Source organism: Eptatretus burgeri, chromosome 18 (genome assembly GCF_056783735.1).
Source record: "Eptatretus burgeri isolate ZD-2024b chromosome 18, Ebu_testis_v1, whole genome shotgun sequence".
NCBI lineage: Eukaryota > Metazoa > Chordata > Myxini > Myxiniformes > Myxinidae > Eptatretus > Eptatretus burgeri.
In genome coordinates this window covers 6865061-6890586 of record NC_140978.1, presented here as the reverse complement: position 1 = coordinate 6890586, position 25526 = coordinate 6865061, and the positions used below count along the sequence as shown (strand labels likewise).

The 25526-nt window shown below is 43.7% G+C and overlaps 1 protein-coding gene across 4 annotated transcripts in view; it reads left to right on the top strand.

Annotated features, from left to right (window-relative positions):
• AP1AR (adaptor related protein complex 1 associated regulatory protein) overlaps positions 1-25271 on the top strand; it is a 44126-nt gene extending 18855 nt beyond the window's left edge. Inside the window, exons 3-10 of one of the 4 annotated variants that reach the window (XM_085864469.1) lie at positions 3647-3673; positions 6174-6202; positions 14555-14651; positions 16130-16216; positions 16722-16789; positions 18590-18663; positions 18778-18888; positions 24153-25271. In XM_085864469.1, the coding sequence (XP_085720595.1) occupies positions 3647-3673; positions 6174-6202; positions 14555-14651; positions 16130-16216; positions 16722-16789; positions 18590-18663; positions 18778-18888; positions 24153-24451 (792 nt within the window). In that variant the 3' untranslated portion in view covers positions 24452-25271. The remainder of the gene's footprint in view (positions 1-3646; positions 3674-6173; positions 6203-14554; positions 14652-16129; positions 16217-16721; positions 16790-18589; positions 18664-18777; positions 18889-24152) is intronic. The other 3 variants (XM_085864470.1, XM_085864471.1, XM_085864472.1) reach the window with 3 other exon arrangements.
• The last annotated feature ends 255 nt before the right edge of the window (positions 25272-25526 follow it).

Sequence of the window (25526 nt, the reverse complement as noted above, 5' to 3'; positions counted from 1 at the left end):
CCACCTCACCGCTGTCGAGTCCGGCATTTCACTCAAACTGACTGGCAGGGTCTCCAAGCAGCCCTCAAACTTGTAGACTGGTCTCCTATCGCTACTTTCTCCAACATCAACTCATCCTGTGAATTCTTTCAAAGAAACTTGCTCTCCCTCATGCACAGATTTATCCCCTCTCGTCTTCAGTTGTCCTACCCTTCCTCCCGCCCTTGGTTCACTGAAGCTTGTGGTGAGGCAGTTGTCCTGAAACAACTTGCCTTTGCCTCATGGAAAGCAAACCCAACTGAGGGCAATCTCAGTTCCTTCCATAAAGCTCGGAACAAGTGTGTATCTACCCTCAGGAGAGCCAGAAAACAACATCTTTCTCATCTCAAGTCTGAACTCTCAAACCTCTCTCCCTCCTCAAAATCCTGGTGGCATCTAATCAAATCTGTTTCTGGTGTATGTTCCCCCTCCATCCCTTCCCTTACCTCAAATGGCAGCACTGCTGACACCGCACATGAAAAAGCTGAATGCCTAAACTCGGTGTTTGCAGCTAAATATTGTGTCCAAAACCCATCACTTTCTCTCCCCACCTTACCCAGTCGCACCCAACTGTCCCTGGACTCTTTGCCCTTTTCTCCTGACAAGGTGGAGAGCTTGCTGTATAACCTCGACTCAGATTCTGCAACTGGTCCAGACGGCATCAGCCCATGTGTCCTCAAAGCCTGCTCTTGTTCACCCTCTCTCTGTTCTAGTCACCCTCTCCTTTGCTCAAGGCCATCTGCTTGGAAATCAGCAAACATCACTGCCCTGCACAAAAAGGTGCAAAAACAGATCCCTGCAACGACAGACCAATCAGCCTTCTCCCAATCATCAGCAAGGTTATGGAATCCATCATCGCTTCAGACATCAAATCCTTCCTCTTCTCCAATGGCTTGATTTCTGATCATCAATTTGGTTTCAGACCAGATCACTCTACTCTGGATATTCTGCTTCTGCTCTCCCAACAATGAATGGAAGCCCTCAATGCCAGACAGGAAATCCGATCCATATCACTGGACATATCACGTCCTTTTGACACAGTCTGGCACCCTGCACTACTCACCAAACTCTCTTCCTATGGTATCCAAGGCCATCTCCACTCATGGCTCGCAGACTTCCTCTCCTGTCGCAGTCACCGTGTGGCCCTAAATGGAGTTCTTTCATCCCCTCTTCCTGTCCAGGCTAGAGTTCGTCAAGGTAGCGTTCTGGGCCCTGTTCTTTTTCTGGTTTTCATCTATGATCTCTCTGACTCTCTGGAAAATCCTCTATATCTCTTTGCTGATGACTCCACCCGCTGCCGTACCATCGGTCATCCCTCAGACTGACAAGCAGCAGCTTCTTCGCTCGCTGCTGATCTGGATAAAATCACAAACTGGTCCAACACGTGGAACATGTCTTTCAATCCGGACAAATCTCACACTCTCACTATGTCTCTTCGAAAGGACCGTTTAGAAACCCCCCCCCCCCCATCCACTTTCTCAACAATCCTCTGGAAGAAGTCCTTTCTTTCAAGCTTCTGGGTCTCACTATCTGCCATGACCTTTCCTGGGAAAGCCACATTTCAAACCTCGCCTCCAAAGCCAGTCGCCGACTGGGAATCCTCCGTCGTGCAAAGTCCTTCCGCGGCCCGCCTGAGCTCCTGACCACTTACAAAGCTTTTGTCCGCAGCCTGATGGAGTACTGCTCTCCCCTCTGGGCTGGTGCCCCTGCCTCCCACCTTTCTCGGCTTCACGTTGTAGAAACCAAGGCATTTCGAATCATTGGCATCTCCCGCAATGAGGCTGAGTCTTTGGGCCTCTCACTCAATCACCGCAGGTTGGTCGGTGGCCTTTGTCTTCTACCGTCTCCTCTCCAGCCTTGCCCCCCCTGCTCTCTCTGCGATTTGTCCCCACCACATTTCCGCAGGGCGCTCAAGGTCCGCCAACAACCCCCTTCTGGTAAAACGACCAAAATCACGAATCGCTGCTCACCTTCACTCTTTCATTCCTCTTTTTTTTCCCGCCTGGGATAAACTCCCTCACTCTTCATTCCCATTCATCCCTCCAGGCCTTCAAAACAGCTGTTCACTACCACCTCTTATCATCCCCCATCCAAATCCTCTATTTTCTACCCCCGATAATCCACCCAAGCCCACCTCCTTTAAATTCCCTGCTTTCCTTCCTGAAAGTCGCTGTAATGTCCATCTTCTATTCCCCATGTTCCCCGTCCCATCCCTCTCCCTTCCACAGATCTCCAAATGTCTCTGTTCCCCACTGTTTTGTCCTTCCCACTCCCTCCCCTCCTGTCTCGTGCCTCCCTTGATGTGCGTTGTGTGTTAGCTCTCATGCGAGCCTCAACAAGGTATACAAAAAAACAATCGTGTCCCCAACCATTTCTCTAACATGCATGGTCCGATTTTGTTCAAATTCGGCACAGGCACAGTACACGATGACAAACACTTGCACATAACTTTATTTTGTGATCTGATCAAAGATGGCCAACTGGTAGACTGGCAGCAATTTTTGTTGTACGTAAATATGGACGAGCTCTTTAACTCCGTACAGCAAAATTATTAAATCAATGGGGGCTGACATTTTATGTCTTTTTGACTTGTTTTATTCCAATTAAATTATACACATGAACACTGTAGAACACAAATCGTCTTATTGGCACTTTCAAAAACCTTGCGTTTAGCATTAGTCGGACAAACATTTATGGCATTGTCATCATGGCCAATCAAATTTACCATTTGCAGACTTCGCCCATGTTCTTGTTTCTCAAGACCGTGCGGGGTACAATGTTGTATGAACTCTCTCGTTTAAAATTTCCTTTTATCCATTTTTCCCAAGTTTTAATAAAACGTACTTTTATTATTTATTTTAATGATTAAAATGCCATTAAAAAAATTTCTTGTAATACACTTTTACTCAATGATAAACATTGCATTTTGGACCTTACCTGGTTTCCCTTACCCTTTATGTCTTGGTTTGATGTAAGTTGTGCAACTGTTGCATCTGTATCCATTGTACAACATGTCTATTGGTCATTTGAAAAAGTGGAATATGGCCGACTGTATATTGTGTTACAGAAGTGAACCACTCATTTTAATCCTAGTTATCTTGGCAATGCGCTCCTCCGGCGCATGCTCCCATACCTGACCTGACCTGACCTGATCTTGGCAACCTATTTTGTAATATATATATATATATACATACATACATACATACATACATACATACATACTAGCGATACCCTTGCACATGCACGGGATAGCAGTACAACATAGCTGGTAGCAGACGACAGACCGTACACGGGGAATGACAAAAATGCATTGTGCAAAATGCAAGTGGTACTATGGAACGCCAAGACTTCCCAAACATTGTCGGCATGTCCGCTGAGTGCCACAGCAATTTCATAGGGATCATGTGACGGCGAGCCGAGTTTATCGTGTGCAAGCTTGGTATTATAATAGAGATATACATATATATATACACACACACACACACACACACACACACACACACACACACACACCACACACCACACACCACACACCACACACCACACACCACACACCACACACCACACACCACACACCACACGTATTTATGCTTGTAATTTTGAACATCTTCCCTTTGTTTTGCTGCAGTTTGAGAATTTGGTTGAAGATGATGATGTGAGTAAATGTTAAACAGCAACCTTCACAAGTGGTACTGCTTCCTACACCATTGATGTGTTTGCTTAATGATCGGACATGTACATGTTACATCCCCAAAATAGTTGATTTTGTTTTTATTAATATTCCAAGAAATGACTGTATATGTATATGTATATATATATTTTTTGCTCATGTAAAATTGAGCCAGTCATAGCTAGTCGGCCACCCCTCATTTTTAATACCGTTGAGAAATCAGGTCCTTGAATTTGTAATCCTGCTTAAGGTTTATAAAACTCCAAGGCCTTGTTTCTCAACACCTGTGGACTACTCTACAAAGATGAAAATTTCTTCAGTGGTGTTTTATATTATTTCAGTAGCTGACAAATTTAAAGTTTTAGAATTTGAGCACAAACAGGAATTATTTCCACCCATGATATTCCAGACCCAAAAGTGCAAAAAAGGTTATTTTTCTCTGTCTTTGCTACACAATTTGGTAAGTGTTATAACACACTAGCAGGGGTACCTGGCAATGCTGGATTACCCCCTCCCACCACACCCCTTACCTTGCCTCCTCACACAAAGGAATTTTTGCAGGGTTTTTATCCATGTGTGGGGAAAAATAAATGATTAAAATAAAACTCGCTTTTGATTCCTACCAACCTCTGACTTGCCACGTGTCATGTTGAAATCTGTCCCCCCTGAGGGACAAACTAATTGATATGGTCCAGATATTTGTCCTCGTAGCCATGTAATGAATCTGGGGTGTGTTCAGTTAACAGGTTTTTTGTAGAGTGCTTGCCAAGTGGCTTTAGCACTGCATTTGAAATTGTTGATGAGAAACGGCTGGCTTGGCAAGCACTACCTAGCTACTTGGTAACTGAACACACCCCTGGACATCTCGACAGCAAACAGTAGATTCAAAATGCTGACAAAAGGACAGTTAAAAAAATTAGACTTCAAATATAAATCATGATGATTTTTGTTGTAATGAAAATGTACCTTGTTGAGTTTTCAACACATTGTTTTAGTTTTTAAAATGTACATAAACTTAGAGGTGATGTTGAGTGTACATGTACATAATGTGTACATATACATAATAAATGTCTCTCGGGAATTTCCCCGGCCTCCCGACTTGTTAATTACGTACTCGGGCATTTCATTCGACCAAGTACATTTTTTTCACCTCCAATGTTTATTTCACATAATATGTGAATTACATGTCCATCAGTTTGTTTATAAGCCTTAAAGTTGGGTGAAAGCCAAATTTTTTTTTTTTTTTAATGAAAGATTAGTATTTTCTTTCCTCTGCATTATGAGAACATACCTTCATTGGGCAGTGTATATTGGACCGCTGCCACGATTTCTGCAAACAAAACTTGCATTTCCTCATTTCAGTTGTAATCAAAATGTACCTTTGTTTCCTCAAAATGGTACCTTCATGAAATGATAAAAGACACATTGTTCAGTCTTCAAATGTACATCAAAGGCCTATGAACAATGTGAGCTATGCGGAGCAACAAAGATGGCAGCGACTTTGAGGTGGCTGCAGAAAAAGTGCTGGCTAATGGGCAGTGCTAGTGATGCTGGGGGAGTGAGGGGGAAGCGTGGCCTGTAGAATGGATGGTGTTTATGACCCACAGACATGAACTCGGCTTTTGATTTTATATATATATATATATATATATATATATATATATATATATATATATATATTATATAAAAATAAATATCTTCATTGTATAGAATATCTACTTAATGCTTATTGATATGTTCAGTCTTTCACCTACAGGCATTCTTACATCATCTCAATTGCAGGCTACACTAAATAGTGTGCCTGTATAGAAATAACATGCTTTGATACTTCAAACCACAAACTGCATGAAATCTTATGGCCAGGTTATGCCACAGCATCGCTGACCAACTTGCAGGCGCATGGTCATCTTGGCCACACTTCTATTTTTGGAACTACTGCAACTGAGTTTTAAAGGTCACACTACAACCGATTGATAACGAGCAGTGAGCTCAATACGTCGGTGTTCAGGGCGCATTTTTCACCCCAGATAAAGTTGTAGAGAGCTGCGTTGTGCTGGTAACACAGTTGATTGAAATCTGTCAGCAGAGATTTGCCTGCTCTAACAAGTGACGTGCCTTTGTTATACAGGTTGCTTGAGGCTGCTACACACATTATTTATCGAGGCCAAAAATAGCGTTTGGCTTGGTCAAAAAAGATGCTGCAGTCAAGTGTTGAGTGTCCTTGCCATTTTGTCTTACTTCAATTAATAATAGATTTTTGTGCAACTGGATCCAAGAAAATTGGATTGCTCAACTATGATTGAGAAACTCTGAAATTGTTTGAGATGTGTCTTCAGTGTGTCTCTGCAGGCCATAACATTTTGATGGCCCAACTCAAAATAAATTTAATGACTGTTTGAAATCTCAGAGCTGCTGCGTAATGTGAGCTTTTAAAATTAACATTGTTCAATTCGCTGTGTTCCCTTCTCCCTACACCACCTCCCAGGATGTTTCGATCTTTGTGGGAAGTGAGAGGTCAGTGAATGATCCCTTTTCCTTTCATGCCCCTTTTAAGTAAAGTAAAGTGAAATTTTTTTTTTTTTACAGTGATCATGAAGGAACTTAAACAATATATCATTGGCATGAGTAGACATTAGCATGAATTACAAGGTGTACGTGATTTTAAATGTAGTCCGGCAGATATGTGAAATATTCTGGTAGTTTTGTGCCTTTGATGATACAAGCATGAAATTTGGTACACAGTTATAGCATACCCTTAGGAAACATTTTGGATATAAGGACATTCCAGATTACCCCTAGGGTCAAAATGGTGGCCATTTTACAAAATGGCTGCCACGAATAACAAATTCTGCCTACAAGGTCAGCAAAGTCATATGTGCTTGGTGCAAAACACAATGTAGTGAGTATAATATGATTATTATCAACTAGTATGCACATGCTTCATTATCTACTTCATATTTGACTAAAAAATGCATCTATGGTGGTCTATGAGGGACACAGATTACAGTTTACCATCGCAATAATGCATGGCTGGAACAAGAGCTCTGCAATATGATCATGCATGTGAATGTTACCTGAATATTGTTTCTGGAAATATAAATAGATCAAAAATCAAATTTGGTGAAAGGAACTTAGACTCCATGAATATTTCCATTATTAATTACATACTGGTAGCTGGCAATGTCACGATTAAATGCATAAATTTGCGAAATCAATATTGATGTACTCACTGTATTAATTTTCATGATTGCATAATAGAAATGTTCAAACTACAATGGTGTGTTCATATTGATTTGGGTTTAACATGGTCCTGTCCAGCGCAAAGAAATAATGTATGGTGGCCTATTGGGGACATCGAGTGACAATCACCCAAGATCGCCATTGTGTATATATGCATCTCCTCTGGGCTGGGGTTCGTAGTTGAAAACATTTTAACTCTGCTATCAGAGACCAAGAAGGCTGTTCACAAACACCACGAGCAGACCACGCACACACAGGTAGCCTTTGCTAGTGATGTGCGTTCACTCACTCAAGTCATGGGGGAGATGGGCAACCCATTTTGTGATGACAGCAAGGATCTGGTGCTAGACAGCAGAGACCTGGCAGACCCAGCAGTTATCAATACTGTACGCCAGATCGGGAAGCTGGGACAAGAGCCGCATGACTCCTATGTCCATGAGAGACTTATCAACCAGACAAAGCCCATCACCGACCCAATCAAGAGAAACAACCTCCCTCTCTTCAGCCAACCTCCAGTCAGAGAGAAGTCAAGAGCACAGCTGCAGGTTTCATCTCTGAAGAACGACTGCTCCCTGTTCTCCAGGTTGTTCATTGCGTCCCAGATACGTGATGGAGATCTTGATGAGTTCTTCGCACATGAGAACCAAGCATGTCCCCCTGCACTGTCACACATGGGCAAGATGAGACTTGGAACAAAGTCTGATCTGGTTGGCTGCTTAGAAGATCTGGTCCCTCAACAGGAGAATGCTGCTGCTGCTGCTGCTGCTAGTCCAGCAGTTGAAGTCATCATCCTTGATGGTGCAGCGATCATCAGTATGCTGCCACCTGGCACAGCAAAGAGCTTCAACGAGTATGCATCAGAAGTATTCTTGCCATACATCACATCTCAGCTGCAGCATACGAGCAGGATGGATATTGTCTGGGATGAATACCTCACAGACAGTTTGAAGGCAGACACTAGGAAGAAGCGAGGCAAAGGCATCAGGAGACTAGTCGAGCCATCTAGTTCCATTCCTGGAAACTGGCAGACCTTTCTTCGCACAGATGAGAACAAGATGGAGTTGTTTGACTTCCGAGCCACCAGAGTAGCAACAACAGACACAGACAAACAAGTCATCAGCACCCACCACAAAGATGTGGTTTGCACGCAGGCCCGAGATGTTGCTGGTCTTGCCCCTTGTAGCCATGAAGAGGCTGACACAAGAATGCTACTCCATGCTGAAGACGCTGTGAGGCAGGGATACAGCAAAGTGTCGATCCGTACAGTAGACACTGATGTCGTGGTCCTTGCAGTGACAGCAGCTGGACGTCTGGACATAGATGAGCTCTGGGTTGCTTTTGGCACAGGAAAGAACTTCAGGTTCTTGGCAGCTCACGAGATGTCTGTGGCACTGGGACCTAACAAGTGTCGAGGTTTGCCATTCTTCCATGCCCTCACTGGATGCGACACCGTTTTAAGCTTCGGAGGCAGGGGGAAGAAAAAAGCATGGGAAACCTGGAAAGCCTGTGATGAGGTTAGTGTGTACTAGGTGCGGTGGGACGCAAGAAGCACGCGGGCCACCATCTACTCCGCTTTATTGCGCGACCAGAATCACAGTCCTGCCACCCCTAGCGGGCGAGGCATGATATACGAAAACCCAATCACGTGACACAGCACACTCCTCCCCCCGTAAAATGACCCATCACATAACGAACGGATACTCACAACATGACCATCAGAAACCCATCAACGCTCATAATCCTCCAAGTACCGCGGCCGCACCCTGACCCGCCTCGGACGGGCAGCGCCACCAGACAGTCCAGGCTCATACGCCTCCCGGCTCGGTCGAGGTGACACCCTCGCCGGACTCGCACTTTCCGCAACACCAGCTACCCCCGACTGCCCAGCCTGCTCGATGTCCCCGGGTAGGACGGCACCAGGCGAAGACCCCCTCGGCGCCGGCCCAGCCAGTCCCGGCGATGCAACGGCAGGTGCCGGCGAGACTACCGGTGGGGGCCCCGCAACGTTCGGCTCGGGGAGGTGTGGGGGGGGGGTGACGCTGAACAGCGATTATGCATCTGGTCCACGTGCCGCTTCCACACATCTCCACCATCAGTCCGCACCATGCAATTCGCCGGCCCCAGCACCCCAGAGACCACCGCCGGCACCCACTTGGAACTGTGGAAATAATCGCGTACCATCACCCGCTGCCCCACCTCGAAGCTGCGCAGCCGCGCCGGACGTGACATAGCCCCACTCACCGACCCTCCAGGTTGCAGCAAATCTAGCCTGGACCGCAAAGCCCGTCCATAGAGACGAATAGCAGGCGAGTCACCCATGACAGGATGAACTGCGTTCCTGTAATGGAGCAAAAAAACATCGACCACCGTCTGCACAGGTGCAACACCCCCCCTGCGCAAAGCCCGCTTCAACATCTTGACAAACGACTCAGCTTGGCCATTCGTCTCAGGATGATAAGGTGCGGACCTTAGATGTCGAATACCATTCTAGCGCATAAACTCATCAAATACACCCGCGATGAACTGCGGACCATTATCAGAGACCACGATCTCCGGCAACCCTTTATTAGCAAAGATCGTCCGCAGTTTCTCTACCGTAATGCTTGCTGAAGTATGCTGCATTACTACAACCTCCGGCCATTTCGAGAATGCATCAATCACAATCAAAAACATCTTGCCATTAACCGGTCCCGCAAAATCTACATGGACCCTCTGCCAAGCTCGGTCTGGCACATGCCAGAGACTCGAAGCTCGACGCGGGTTATCAGCATCTGTCTGGCACGTGGTGCAACGCTTAACCAATTGCTCAATGTCTTTGTCCAACCCCGGCCACCACAACAGGCTACAAGCAAGACTCTTGGTCTTCACGATGCCCAGGTGACTGACATGCAGTTCTTCCAAACACCGCTGCCTGAACCTCGGTGGAATCACCGTCCTCATTCCCCACATTATGCACCGTTGGACCAACGACAGCTCCGCTGCGCGTGACGTGAAAGGTCGAAATGCCGGTGTCGAAGGCAGATCGCTCCAATTCCCCGTAGAAATCGCCTGGACGACACGGGCAAGCACCGGATCACGAGCCGACTCCACCGCGACCTGCCTGGCCGTTACCGGCCCGCTTTGGACCTGGTCCAGCGCAAACACGTCGACCCGGTCGCCCAGCTCAGACGCAGGTGGACCCTCCGCACACGACAAGCGTGAGAGCCCGTCGCAGTTAGCATGCTTCTCGGTGCTTCGGAACTGAATATCATAATCGTAAGCACCCAGAAACAGACACCACCGCTGTATTCGCGCGGCTGCTACCACCGGCACTCCGCGTTCGGGTCTCAGGATGAATTGAAGCGGTTTGTGATCCGTCTGTAAAATGAAATGCCGTCCCAGCAGATATTGATGAAACCTCCGCACACCCCAGACGATGCTGAGAGCCTCCCGTTCGATCTGGGCATATCCGCGCTCTGCTGTGGACAGGGTCCGGGATGCAAAACAAACAGGCCGCTCGGAACCATCGTCCATCCTGTGGGAGAGCACTGCCCCGATGCCATATGCAGAGCTGTCGCATGCCAATAGGAGAGGACGCGCAGGCTCGTAGTGCACGAGGACCGTATCCTCTGTGAGCAGCCGCTTGACGCGGTCGAACGACGCCTGGTGTGCAGGCCCCCAAACCCAGCGCTCGTCCTTCTTGAGCAACCGCGTCAACGGCGCAAGTTGTGAGCTGAGCCCGCGCTTGACTTCTGCTTGCTCTCGTCGACCACATCGTTCGCGTGGAAATAGCAATCCAATTGCTCTGAAAACGATTCGAAGTCGTCCCCGTCGAAAACGGGCATAAGTCCGTATGATCCCATCTTCGTCGGCCAACTAGTGTGTACTAGGTGCGGTGGGACGCAAGAAGCACGCGGGCCACCATCTACTCCGCTTTATTGCGCGACCAGAAGCACAGTCCTGCCACCCCTAGCGGGCGAGGCATGATATACGAAAACCCAATCACGTGACACAGCACAGAGGTCACTGATGTCACTGCAGCATTCTGTGCCTTGGCTGCCATGCCAACTCCTTCAGCCGTAGATGACCACATGGATGCACTGGAGCGTTTTGTTGTTGTGCTCTATGATCGCACCAGTAGCCAGGAACATGTCAATGAGTGTCGCAAGCATCTGTTCACCCAGAATGGCAGATCAATAGATGCTCTCCAACCAACTTGTGAAGCCCTGAAACAGCACATCAAGAGAACTACCGACCAAGCCGGCTACTGTTGGGGCCAGATGATGGTGTCCACACCAGAGCTCCCATCGCCCAGTGACTGGGGGTGGGTTCACACCGATAATGGCTGGGACATATACTGGACAACCCTCCCAGAGGCAACTGAGGCATGTCGGCAACTACTAAGGTGTGGCTGCAAAAAGGGATGCAGAGGACATTGCAAGTGTGTCAAGGCTGCACTCCAGTGTACAGCTCTATGTCACTGTGGTGGGGAGTGTACAAGAGAGTAGAACTGGGACAAGAGAGATCACAGATGATAATTATGTAACATGTACACATGTATCCATGCATCATAGTAGACTCTGTTACCTGGATCTAGAGGTTCCACTGTATAATTTTGACTCTGTAAGTTGATGTTAGGATCAAACAGAAGCACTTCCTCTGAGTTCAAGAGTGTTAAATGAACAACAGTCATTCCATGGTGCTTGATAACAGTTTTTTGAAGAGTTTGTTGTAGAAAACCGTCCAAAAGTGCAAAAATGACCAAATAAATGGTTTATTCACGCTTTGTCACCTTTACTTGCTATTTCTTATTTGCTAGAATCTATATTTAGTTAAATAAAACCACTGGTATGCTTCTTAAATATAGTTGTATCCACATGTATCCTCCTTGTACAACACAAAATCTGCTATTTTGTAAAATGGCCGCCATTTTGGCTCTGGGAAGAATCTGGATTGTCCCTATATCCAAATATCTTTGTAAGATACTGCCCTCGCAGTGTGCCAAATTTCATGTTTGTATCACTGAAGGCACATTTTTTTTCACATATCTGCCGGACTAAAATAGGCCTTATCAACCCGTCCGCCACGTGTTAGCACGGGATGGTCGGGTTTTATAATCGCTTCCTTGTTTCTTGATTTACCATTGAGCTTCAGTGTGTTTGTCCAGGCCATAACGTTTTCAGCTCACCTGGACTTTAGTCAGGTGAGCTAATGTGATCGAGCAGTGTCTGTGAGTGAGTCAGTCAGTCCGTAAACACTTGTCAGTCATCCCTTGAACCAAACGCATGATTTTGATGAAACTTGGCCACAAGCTTCATATCTGATTCCTAACGAAGGAGTATTGACCATCAAAATCTGTGCTCAAGGGGGTTTACGGGGGGTGGGGGGTGCGGGTTTAACCCCCTCCCCCAAAAATAGCTATTTGCCCTCGTCTCCAAAACGATACACACTATTTCGATGAAACTTGAACACGACCTTCATCACCCATAGTGTACCAAAGTGTATTGGCTGCATCAAAATCTGCACTCATTAGGGGGGATTTATGGGGAGGGAGGGGTGTTGAAGCACCCCAAAATAGGTATTTTCTGTCTAAAACCACACACACAATTTCGATGAAACTTGACCACCACATTCAGCACCTTTGATGTACCAAAGTTTATTGGCCGCATCAAAATCTGCGCTCATTCAGGGGGTCTCCGGGGAGTTTTTCAAACCCCCAAAATTGGTGCTTGCGGTCTTCAAAACCACACACACACGATTTTGATGAAACTTGAACACAACCTTCATCACCTGTCGTACCAAAGTGTATTGGCTGCATCTTAAGGGGGTCTATGGGGGTTTTTCTTTTTTTTACCCTTCGCCACCCCCCAAATAATTAAATAAATAGGTATTTGCTCTCTTCTCCGAACTACACACAGAATTTCAATGAAAGTTTTTCAAACCCCCCCCCAAAATTGGTGCTTGCGGTCTTTGAAACCACACACACGATTTTGATGAAACTTGACCACAACCTTCATCACCCTTGATGTACCAAAGTTTGTTCATGGCATTAAAAAAGGTCCGGGCCAATAGGAGCTTGCGAGGGGTTTGAGTGAATGTTGCTCCTGATCCAAGTGAACTTCAAGGCAGGTAGTCCAATTTTTATTTTTATTATTATTTTATTTTATTTTTTTGTTTACCATTTGAACTTTTGTCATCAAATTTTCAACAAACCTTTATTTTGAGAATATGGTAAACACTAATTAATAAATTTTACGTACTTTCTTTTGGCTGTTGTTGGAGTACGAAGTGGATGTGGATGGGCTTTTGCATATTGAGATGCTTTCTCGTTTGTAATCAAAAGCAAAATGTTCATGATTTCGTTTGAGCATTAGCCCGTGGTTAGACATCTCTGCAATAGTATGCTTGCTTTGAGGTCTGGGTTTTGTATGCTTCACAGTGGAGTTAAATCTGATTTGTAATAAATTCTCATTCTCATACATTGCACCACTGTGGGACAGTGTTTGGCAAGGATGTTAAGCTAGCTGACTTTTCTATACATGGTCTAGGCTCGTGGAAGAGCTAGGACACAGAACAGACCAAGAAACAACAGGAGAAAAGGAAAAACAAATAGCAGGGTGGAGGGAGAAGGTAGATGGAGACAGACAACCAAGGGATGCAGGTAACAATTATGGTTATGGGCAGAATGCAAGGGGTGGACAAGATGGACGCGTAAGCAAAATTTTGGGAGGGGTGAGGGTGGTTTAACGGGTGTAGAAAACATCATTGCTTTGGATGGGGGATGACCTGAGATGGTGGTAAACAGCTGTCTTGAAGACCTGGAGAGAACAAGATTGAAGAGAGTGGGGAAGGTGGTTTCACAGGTGGGGGGAAATGAGGAATAAATGAGTGGAGGTGAGCAGTGGTTCTGGACTTGGGCAGTTACACCCAGAGGGGGTTGCTGATGGACCTTGTGCGTCCTGCAAATACTTAGGTGGGGGGACAGAGCACAGAGAGGGTAGAGGGTGCAAGTCGAGAAAAGAGGTGGAAGAAGACAGAGACCACCGACCTGTCATTGATGGAGAAATGATCGGCCCATCGACTTGGCTTCATCGTGATAGATTCCAATGATCTCGAAAGCCTTGGTTTCCGTGGCGTCAAACTGAGCAAGATGTGAGGCAGGGGAGTCAGCCCAGAGGGGAGTGCTGTACTCAATTAAGCTGTGGATGAAAGCCTTGAAGGTGGATAGGAGCTCAGGTGTGCCAAGGAAAGACTTTGCATGACAGAGGCTCTCACTCAGAGATATCATGCTATATATCGTTTTTGGCTCTCACTCACTGGTGAAGAATCAGTTAAATTCTCGTATCTGGATGTTCACCAAAATCTAATCAATTCATCCTTGTCACACTTGTCACATCTAACCTGTGCACCAAGTTTTGCACATATCCATCCATAACTTTTTGAGATATCTTGCTCGCAGAGACAGACAGACAAACAGACAGGGGCAAAAACATAAGGTGGACAGAGATAACGACCCATTGGTGAGCTTGCTTCACACCGATCTATCCTGTCGCACAGTTTGGTCATGTGACAGTAAGCATTGTTAATTAAATTAATACATTTTGAGGATTGCTCCAATTAATGACAATTGTATTTGTTGATGTGCAGATTATTGACAGATGAAGAGATGGCAAGCCTCAGGCAAGGACGATATAATGTCCTTGTGGAACAACAGCACACACTGGATGCAACTCTGAAAAAAGAGGTCTGTGTCTCTATACTTTCTTCCCCCACCCGCCCCATGCTTATTAATTTTAATTAATATTGATGCTGGTGTCGGAGTTTTACCACTGCGTAATTATTGGTACTTGGGGAGAGGATTGGTAATGAATATATTTTCTCCTTCCGTTCAGTCCAAGATGTCTTACTTAATTAGTTGATTAAATTTTTTGCCCTTGAATTCTTAAATATCTCGTACTTTTATTTCTCCTGGTTCATGGCATCCATTTGTCTTTTGAATGCTTTAGTATCCTATCTTTTGAATGTTCATCAATTATTGTTTTTCTTCTTTTTTTTCTCATTATTTGCCCTTTATTTCTCAACTTCTCTTGTTTTTGGTTTTTCGTGAGTGGTGCATGTCAAACTGTGGCAATATTATTTTGTTGTCTCCCCCCCCCTCCCATTTTATAAAGGCACAGCCAGCTAATATTGTCCGTTTCAAATGAACGCGTGTTCTCATATGCAGCAGCTCTACCACTCTCTCTTTGGAGCACCAATTAATTTGGAGAATTTTAAGACCCACCCTCACATCACAATGTTGCATTCTACTGATGCTAGAGCTAGACCACAGGAAGATACATTCTACATGCTTCTGTGATGCTATCACAACAAACCTAACTTTAAGCAGTGATCTGAGATGTATTCATTTTCCACCAATCTGCAAAATATGAATAGATTAGTGAGTTTGGCATCAAAACATTAAATGTGGCATTAAAAAAGCAAATGTGTGATGGATCTCCAACAGTGTCCAGTGGATATGTATTTAAAGCGTGCAATATAAATCTAGGTCACGATTGAAGATTGAAAACAGACAGACAGACAGACGTGAAAACATAACCTCCTTCCACCTTCAGTGGTGGAGGTAACTGGAATGGCACTCGGTAGAGCGCATACCTCTGCCAGGCTGAACAGTTGACGATTTGTTTCCCACTGATAGGCCAATCTGCATCTGGACCTTTTATCAAAATCCAATCGGCTTATTCTTGTCACATACCCAACTTATCCATCAAGTTTTGTCATCCATCGACAACTTTTTGAGATGTCGTGCTACATATCGTTTTTGGCCCCTTCACTCAATGGTGAAGAATGACTTAAAAATTTATTCTATCTGGATCTTCACCAACATCAAATCAATTCGTCCTTGTCACACACCTAACTGTCCATCACATTTTGTCCAAATCCATCCACAACCTTTTGAGATATCCTGCTCACAGTCAAACAAACAAACGGGTGAAAACATAACCACCTTCCACCTTAGGTGGCGGAGGTAATAAAAATATATTTCGTCGATTTTTGCCCTGGCTCAACGTTCAGCAGTTTTCATTGAGGAGATACCTTACACTTAAGACGGGCCTACGTTGATCAATTTGATGCCGAGGAATCCGTCAGTTTGAATGCTGACGGGGAAGCGTATATAGAGCTCATCGCCTAATACACTGAGGCATGCTGTGTTTTGCCACATAGTTGCGGAGAGAGGAGGAGAGGTTGAGGCTAGAAGACGAGCAACAGTATGCAGCACAGAGAGCAGCAGCACAAGCCTGCAAGAAGGAGGTACACTCCGAATGGTGGAGTATTTTGGAGAGTTGGGTGGATACTTTTTGGGGGGGAGTAAAAGTGAGTTTTTTTAGAACACCACTCGTATAACGTTAGAGACTGTCATTTTGTGGTTTGCTGAATTCACTTGGTCATCATGTATTTCCCGTGTGGTGTACGACAGACTTCGGGTCAACCAATTGTGACAACTTATTTGGTGACTTGCCTTCGGGACACCAATTTCAAATCCACATTACATTTCTCTGCTGCTTTTTTTTTTTCTTTGCTCATTAACTTTGTTATTGTACATGCTTCTTTGTTCACCTTGAAAACCTATTTCACCCTTTATTTTTATTTTTAAAAATCGATCATATTTCTGTTTTGCTTCTCATTTCACGAAGCCCCCAACATAATACGTGATGGTTTTGCATGTTTGATAATCCAATAGTTTTGGTGGTTGCAACCAAAGTGAACATAGTGTGCTGGATTATAGAAATAGGTGATATGACTTGATTCCTTGCAGAGGGAACGTACAACAGCTGAAAATGTTGAGAATTCGTATCTGGGAGAAGAATCTGATGAATGGGCACTGTACGTTCTTTTCATTTCAACATCTCTAATGCATTTGAGCTTTGAGAATGAAAATCCAATCCAACAGTAAAAATCCTTGTTTTCCATTACAAAGACAAACCTTTTTTTTATTTTTACATATGCTTGTGTGTTTTATTTTGTGTGCAAAGGGAAGAGTGGAGAAAGCATGACTGTCAAGATCACCAGAAACATAACACCCTCCTTACAATTCATGTTGTACTTTTGTTTTCTTCATTTTTGTATTTTAATTGCTATACTGCTTCCAGCAGTATCACTCGGACAACGTTTTATTTAGCAACGCAAGCCCCCAGCCACCTCTCATTCCCTTGGAAAAGGAATCAATCCATGGACACATTTTTGGCTTGCTAACCTTCATCAGCCTGGAGTGGATTTCTTACAAAGTTGAAGTAGATTTCCACCCCCCCCCCCTCCACCTAAAATTTGAAAACCAAGAGTGGTAAGGAAGCCTGTACTTTATTAATAACTCCCTATTGTTGCATATACGGCCTGGTGTTGGCTTGATGGTTAACGTGGCCAGGTTAAGATTCTTGGGTCTTGAGTCCAAGCCCCTGTCAGGCTGTTGAATTAACACAAGGTAGGGTTGATTCAGCATGTCATCCTTCCGAGGTCGGTAAAATGAGTACCAGTTTACTCGAGTAATGACCATTCGGGGTAATCTGCGTCGGAGTGTCGGCCCATCCAGGACTGTACTCCTTGCCAATGAAATTGTGTCGGCAGCCCGATTCACCTTGTGGCACAAAAGGAATGGTATAACTTTGTTCCATATTAGTCCCTGTTTGAAAAAGAAGATGCCTCCACTCTTACAATGTACAAACAGGGTTTTTGATCATGATGAAATTGATAATCACAAACCTGATACAATAACAATGATAAATTAATAACGCACAACTACTATATTCTGACAAAGACATGAATCTGTACGGCACCCGAACAAAACAAGTATTGAAAACGCTGATCTTGTCCTCAACACAACTTGATGCTGAAAGCCTGGTGACAAAAAGAGTATGGGAAGGGGTGGTGGTGATTTGCAAAATAAGGAGTTAACTTCAAGTGGAAGGCAGATAAATAAAATGGAGGATGGGAAACGTAGTCGGTAATTGCAGTGCTGCCATAATGTCTACCGTAGTACGGAGGTGCGGGATGGCTGGTGCAGAGTGCAGGTCATGTTGATTTGTGGACTCTTCCAGCACTTTTTCGTCGTCCCTACTGACTCCTCCACACAATCTGTTATAAACTCTTCCTCTCATGCAGCACTCGCTAACATCTGTAAGGAGAGAGCATGCACTAACACCTCTTCCCTCTGACATTAACTGCAGATCCCACAGACTTCACCTTTTACAACTCGCCTGCTGGGCGGAGTCTCATACTGCCTGCAATGGCGTGTCCTTGCGTTTATGCAGAACAAACCCCGGCAATCCAGCGCTGGGCAAACCAGACCCCATCAACTTGGTGATGGGGAGGGGAGGAGGTTGTAATCATAAAAAGGAGGGACGATGGTGGAATGATTTAAAATTCTAAAATGCCTGACACACATTACGAGAAAGCCCTGCACCTCCATTGTGGAGTTGACAGCACAAACACTAACAGGAGCGGTTCTCATTACACTTGTCCATTACTGGAGGTCCTGCCCCGTTCCTATGCATGTAAAAGTATTTTCTCTTTTCTAATCGAGGAATTATCATTCTGGCAGTTAGCCAATCTTTAAGATGTCTGTAGCCAGTGATGACTAACTTCTTTTTTTTCCGTTTCTACTGCCACACTCTCCATTGCGGTATGCAGCGCAAGCGAAGAAGATTTTGACTCCTACCTGCAGGGTGTACGAGCACGCTCCGACGCTTTCCGCACCCAGTACCGTAAGCCTGTTCCAAAACTAGTCTTTGATGTCCTGAGGACATCTGATACTGTGATGGCTTTTGCTAAACTCTCAATGCAACCTGTTTGAATTATTTGAAATAACTTGCCTACAGGCCTAACATCAGCTCCCACTCCAACTGAAAGTGGTAGTGAAGCAATGCCTACCAAGTCGTCTGCTGATGCTGACAGTACTTCCCTTGATCTGGAGTGGGAGGATGAGGAAGGTGAGGCTCTATGGTCTCCCTACAATTTTTTTTTAGGTTTATGAGGCTTTGAAAAGAAGTACTAGATGGAAACAAAGAGAAACGGACATTTAGAGCTTACACTTTTCAAAAAATAAAAGCTTTGCTCCGACGAAGGATCAATGCCCGAAGCCTCTACTTGCCTGACACGGCGGTTGGCATACTTCGATCAACATAGTTTCATCCGTTGTTCTGTTCTACCTGTCTGCCAATGCCGATCGACATTGGTATCACTCGACGTGGTATGGAGATTGAATGAGTAGCCAACTTCCCTGGACCTTTACAAAAAGCTTCTTTGAAAAGGAAAAAGGAGTAGTTTGTCAGGACAATTATTTATTTTTGAAATCCCTTGATGCCTTCTCGATGTACTGTCGTGGCCAAAAATATTGGCACTCTTGCACTTTTTTCAAATAATGCACCATTTCTACCAGAAAATTGTTGAAATTGATAAATCTTTTGGTATTCACGCATGTATTTCTTTGGTTTGCAGTGGAACAAAACAAAAAAAAGCTGAGAAAAATAACTAAATCTGAGCTTATTCCAACACAGAAATCCTAAAATAGCCCAGACAATATTATTGGCACCTTTTAAAAGTTGTTAAAAATAAAGTGATTCCAAGCAGGTGATTCTCCTTTACTTTGGAAATGAACTAACCTGTGGTGAGTTGTAGGTACCTGCAATATGAAAAACACTCATTCAACCAGTTTGAATGGAGAAAAGGAGTCATTCTGCTGTTTTGTGTCACTGTGTACCGCAATGAGCGTGGAGAAAAGAAAGAAAACCAGAGAATTGTCTGAGGAGGTCAGACACAAGATTGTAGCCAAGTATAGACGATCTCAAAGCTACAAGTCCATCTCCAGAGACTTTGTTCCTGTGTCCACTGTAAGCAATGTTATCAGGAAGTTTGAGGCTCATGGCACTGCAGCCAACCTCCGTGGACGTGGCCACAAGAGAATACTTGATCGAAGATTGCAGCGAACGATTGTTTGAATGGTGGAGAAAGCACCTCGATCAACTGCCAAACAGATTCGAGCTGACCTTCAGACACCAGGTACGACAGTTTCAACTCGCACCATCCGTCGCCAATTCAATGAACGGGGGTTATATGGTGGGAGACCCAGGAGGACCCCACTAATGAGAGAGGGAGACATAAGAAAGCCTGACTGGAGCTTGCCAAAACACACCTGAAGAAGCCAAAATCCTTCTGGGAGAATGTCCTGTGGAGAGATGAGACCAAATTAGAGCTTTTTGGTGAAGCATATCATCTCTGTTTACAGAAAACAAAATGAAGCCTTCAAAGAAAAGAACACCTTCCTGACAGTCAAACATTGAGGAGGTTCAGTGATGGTTTGGGGTTGCTGTGCTGCCTCTGCCACTGTGTGCCTTGAATGTGTGCATGGCATCATTAAATCAGGAGATTATCACGGCATTTTGGAGTGCAATGTTCAACCCAGTGACAGAAAGCTGGGTCTCTGGGCCAAGCTGCCAGTAGACGAGTGGGCCAAGCTGCCAGTAGACGAGGTGGAGGAAGCTCATTCATGGCTATAGGAAGTGCTTGACTGCAGTTATTTTGTCCAAAGGCTGTGCTACCAAATATTAAATCGACGATGTCAATGCCATTTCTTTAAATTATTTAATTCAAAAGGATATATTAACTTCTGAATCAAAAACAAAGGTTCTGTAATATTAACAGTGAAATAAGGAATTCTGGAGACTTTTGTCAATTTCAACTTATTTTTGGAGAATATTGTGAATAATTTGAAAAAAGTGCAACGGTGCCAATATGTTTGGCCATGACTATAGATAAGCCTGGTGTTGGCTTAGTGGTTAAGGTGGCTGGCTTTGGACTTTTGGGTCCTGAGTTCAAGCCCCTGTCAACTGTTGAATTAACTGTTGTGATAAGTGATGCCTTTGACAGTTAATTCAAGTCAGGGAACCTTATTTTATATTAAATAAGATGTTATTATTGTTTGGCTCTCTGAAGTAAAGTTTCAACGCATCGTATTTAACTCGTCAGTCGCCAATTTGGTTTATGGTTATACTGATGTGTTTAATTATCATGTTAAAATATGTTATCACGACCAAAGTGATTCACAGTGATATTGAGCCATTGTGTGTGTGTTTTGTTTCAAAGCTGTGTTTGTAAGGAACATTGTTATTTAAACAAACTCCCCCCCCCCCCATCCTCCCCACTTTCATTCCATTTTATTGAGAATCTGAAATTCAATTACTCTTACACCGAAACCAACTCACCTTGACATTTATGACTTACTAAAAACAGACTCTCAGTTTTGTCAGTCACCTTCGTAGCTCTATTCCAAGGCTTCAAAGGAAAACAAACAAAATTGGAGATGGAGAAGCAAATGTGAATCAATCTGTCAACGGAACCCGATTAAGTACAGCACTCATCACACTTGGATATGCCTGTACTCTCACGTTCTAACGAAGGAAGGGTATTCCAACATGGTGGCTGCTTGGCCCTGGAAGTGCATGCTGCAGGTTCCCTCAAGTCCAGCACTCATCACACCCAGATATGCCTGTACCTCTCACGTTGTAGTGAGGGAAGGGTATTCCAACATGGTGGCTGCTTGGTCCCAGAAGCACATGCTGCAGGTTCCCTCCAGTTTTTTATTTATTTAAATACAGCTCAGTGAGTGATACGCACTGATGTCTTTATATTATCTCACTGATCTGATGAACCTTTTTATATATTCCCCCTAAAAAACAAAACTAACAAATGAGAAAAAAAATTTTAAATGTAAAAACATAGGATATCTCAAAAAGAAAAACATAGGACATCTCAAAAAACAACCAAATAAGGTAGGAATAATGCCACAATACGACATCACAATCCTCTTGTGGATTATCATTATGACATACTTTGACATTTTACTTTTGTTGTGAGATTGTGATGGATGAAGAAGAAGAGAAACGAAGATTGACACCACATTTTGATGCCACAATCCTCTTGTGGTTTAGCATCAGTATCTTTTGACATTTTACTTTGTTTTGGGATTGTGATGGTCCAAAACTGCAACAATATATAATATTATATTGGGGGGGCCTGTCTCTGGCTGTAAATTGGCTGACCTTTAAAAAAGAAGAAGTAAAAAATATATTGCATAACTATTTTTCCTTAAATGCTAACTATTGCACTTTCATATATGTCCTAAAGAAACTAGATGGTATTCATAGAATACTTACCCTTCACAGTCTTGAGAAGGACTTTGTGTGAGCCAACTCTTCTGGCAGCAAATTTGTAATTCAAAAAAATTCAAATCAAATGGAAGACAAAATAAAATAGGTCCTGCATTGGAGTGAGTCATCAGAACGAACCCACACAAGCAAAAAGCAAAGGCAAAATCATCAGGAAGGAACCTCAATAGGACTCGAGTTTAAACTGCGATTCATCTACCCTCACTCATGCAATCGCAGCCAAGTAAGCCTTATTAAAAGAAAAAAAATCAAAGAACACAGATTCAAAAAATAATTGGTGGTTCAATTCATTGACTTGACATGCAAATCATCTTCAAATTTCGAGTAGATTGGATAAAAATTGTCAATTTCAGAAATTTGGCTGATGTTGACCTCAAAAATAATTGTTGGTTGAATTAAGTGAGCTGAAATGAAAATCCTGTTCAAATTTCAAGTTAGTCGGATGAAAATTAACAATTTTAGAAATATGTATATGTGGGAAAATTTCGTGCCCAGACCGGGAATCAAACCCAGGTCCTCTGGTGAACTATACCAGTGCCCTGCCATTTATGGCCTGGGCACATAATTTCCCCACATATACATGTGTAGATTTCTTGTTCATCATTAATTGTATTACTACGCCCCCTGTGGTGAATAATAGCGCACATGGAATTGTTCCCCCCACGGGGGAACACACTCATGGACAGGCCCTCGCTGCTCCTGTGGTTGGCCATTGGGTGTCCCAGAAGTAACAGGTGGAGAGGGAGTGGCATCTGTATATGTGGGAGAATTGCATGCTCAGCCAGTGGGTCGCCCAGATGGCTCACATGGCAGAGCACTGGTCCAGTTCACCAGAGGACCTGGGTTTGATCCCTGGTCTGTGCATGTAATTTCCCCATATATACATATGTGAGTTTCCCTGTTCATTTATAATTTAATTTTGGAAATGTTGGCCGATGTTGACCTCAAAAATAGTTCGTGGTTTAAGTCAGTGACATAATATGCAAATTCTCTTAATTTCTCATTAATTGGATGAAATTGAGGATTTCACAAAATTGGCCTATGTTGACCTCAAACGAGTGACTGCTATATCACATGGTCATTTAACATGTGATAAAGTTTCAATTTCCTCCGCTGAACGGTTTTCGATGTATGCTCTTATCAACATGCAGACACGTATTTACCGATCGCTTCACCCCGCTTTTCGCTTCGCGAGCGCAGGATAATTTTGTAATATGCACGAATGTCTACATGGCTGGTTATCTGTAGTTTAACTGACATGTTGATGTGAGAGTTTTACAAATTGGTCAAAATCATGCTTGGTAATTCATCAGCCTCGAGATAGATTTTTTTTGCCAGGGTGCACTTAACAATCATTTTGATCAATTTGTATGAGCTAACAAGCTGGATAATCTTTAGCTAACAACTGGCTTACTATTGCATATACTGTATGCGGATATTGTCCATTAAACACTAAAACACAATCCCAATGTGAATATCACTCTCTGGCATATCCATTGACGAATTTGTGTCAAATTCTATCTTCTAGTTATCTGCTCGGGAATTACAGAAGAGAAAAGTTGGCATATCCCTTGCAAAAGTCTGAGAACTTGCATGCAGTCCACACACCAAAACCTAGTGGTAGGTGGGCCTGCTGTTTTAGCAGTCGAAGCACTAAACAGCAATACGTTGTAAATACAGTATATGGTGTGAAGGCTGTTATGCATCAGGATATTTTGAAGCAGCACATGCCCCTTTCACTGAGAAAATCTGTTGGGATCCAACTACTTTCTCCAGCATGGCAATGATGCCAAGTCGACCAAAGCATCTTGGAAGAGGAACATTGTCATGGTGCTTTATTGGCCCTCTCCATTTAATCTCCTGAACCAGATAAGACTGTTTTGAATGTCAGGTACCTTAAGGACATGAAACATTTAAAAGACATGATGAATAATGGTACATACAGCATTAGTTCCCATGTATTTCTTTAAACACCACTGGCATGTCTGTGTTATAGTTTAAATGCAAATGTTACTTCCATTATTTCCAAGGCATTGTTCATCCACTTGAGTTTTACAAGGGATCCTGCACTGAAGATGATCTCTATGAGGCTGCCACACGTCATGGAGGAGGCAGTAGCAGCAGCAACGGGGATGCGGATGAAGGTCGCAGAAGAGCGCCAGAAAAGAGCAGGACCAAGGCTGGGGCTGTGCACATTGGCCCTGGTGCGACATCGACATCTGACTCGTCTATTGGGCTTGAGTGGGAGAATGACTTTGTCACGGCCGAACTCGATGATAATGGCAACAAGGATGTTGAAGAAACTGGACTGACGACCAACTTGAGGTAGCTCCTCTGCAAGAGGCTGGGACACGTGGCCAGGGGTGAAGGTCTTTATTTTAATTTTCAAGTAATCTACATAAGTTATTTTGCAAAAGTTAATTACCAATTATAATGTTTTTGGTCAAAGAAATAAAGTGCAAGTGAGTAATGCTTGACCACTTTGAAAATGAATCTGAATTTTTATTTATTTAATACAGTAATAGTCAATTTTAACCTTTTGTTTTAGTTTCAAGGGAGGGACCTACACTTCAGGTTGCTGGTCCAAGAATACCCTTCAGTTCAGGTTGTCGTTGCAACTTTGCCATGTACACTGAATACCACCACCACCTCCTCTCCCTCCCTGCCATGCCAAAGTACTTTTGTTTTTCAGGGTATTTTAAATGCTGAGCTTTCCACTTTGATTGATATCTGTAGATTGTAAAACGAGTCATTTTTGTTGTGATGGATCTCTTAATCACTTCATATACTTCAATTTTTTATTCTCATTCATGTTTTATTCCTTTCCTGGATTTGAATGTTCAGAAATCGTATTTTAAGGAGCAATTTCTCTTGCACTATTTTCACTTGAAGAAATTATTTCTCCGACAGCGTATGACCATTCCACTTCTTCCCCACTGCTTGTTTGTAATTGGGGGGGGGGGGGAATGCACATTTCTGTAAATGTTTACAGATCATTTTGCTTTGAAGGAGATCCGTGTGAAGCTGCTGTGATGGAAGAATATTTTTGAGAAGCACAAAACTGGAGCGATGTTGGTATTGACCTTAAGGGGGCGCCATATGTCCATGCACCAGTGCAAGTTTACTTGATGCTGTGTCCTCGAGCATTTTTTTAATTTTTTTTTTTGTCCAGCAGAAGGGTGAAATAATTGTGGCTTTTATGGGGAAAAGCCACACATTTTGCATAGGCATAGATTGTGCTGTACTGAGAATTATTGGAATGTCCACCGACTTGAAAATTGTGCAAAATGGCCACCATTTCCAAGATGGCTGTCAAATTTAACTCCTCCACAAGTATTGCAGTTCTTACTTTTACTCATAAAGTTGGTATGCGTACTGAGCATTTTCTTTCATATTTGTGTACA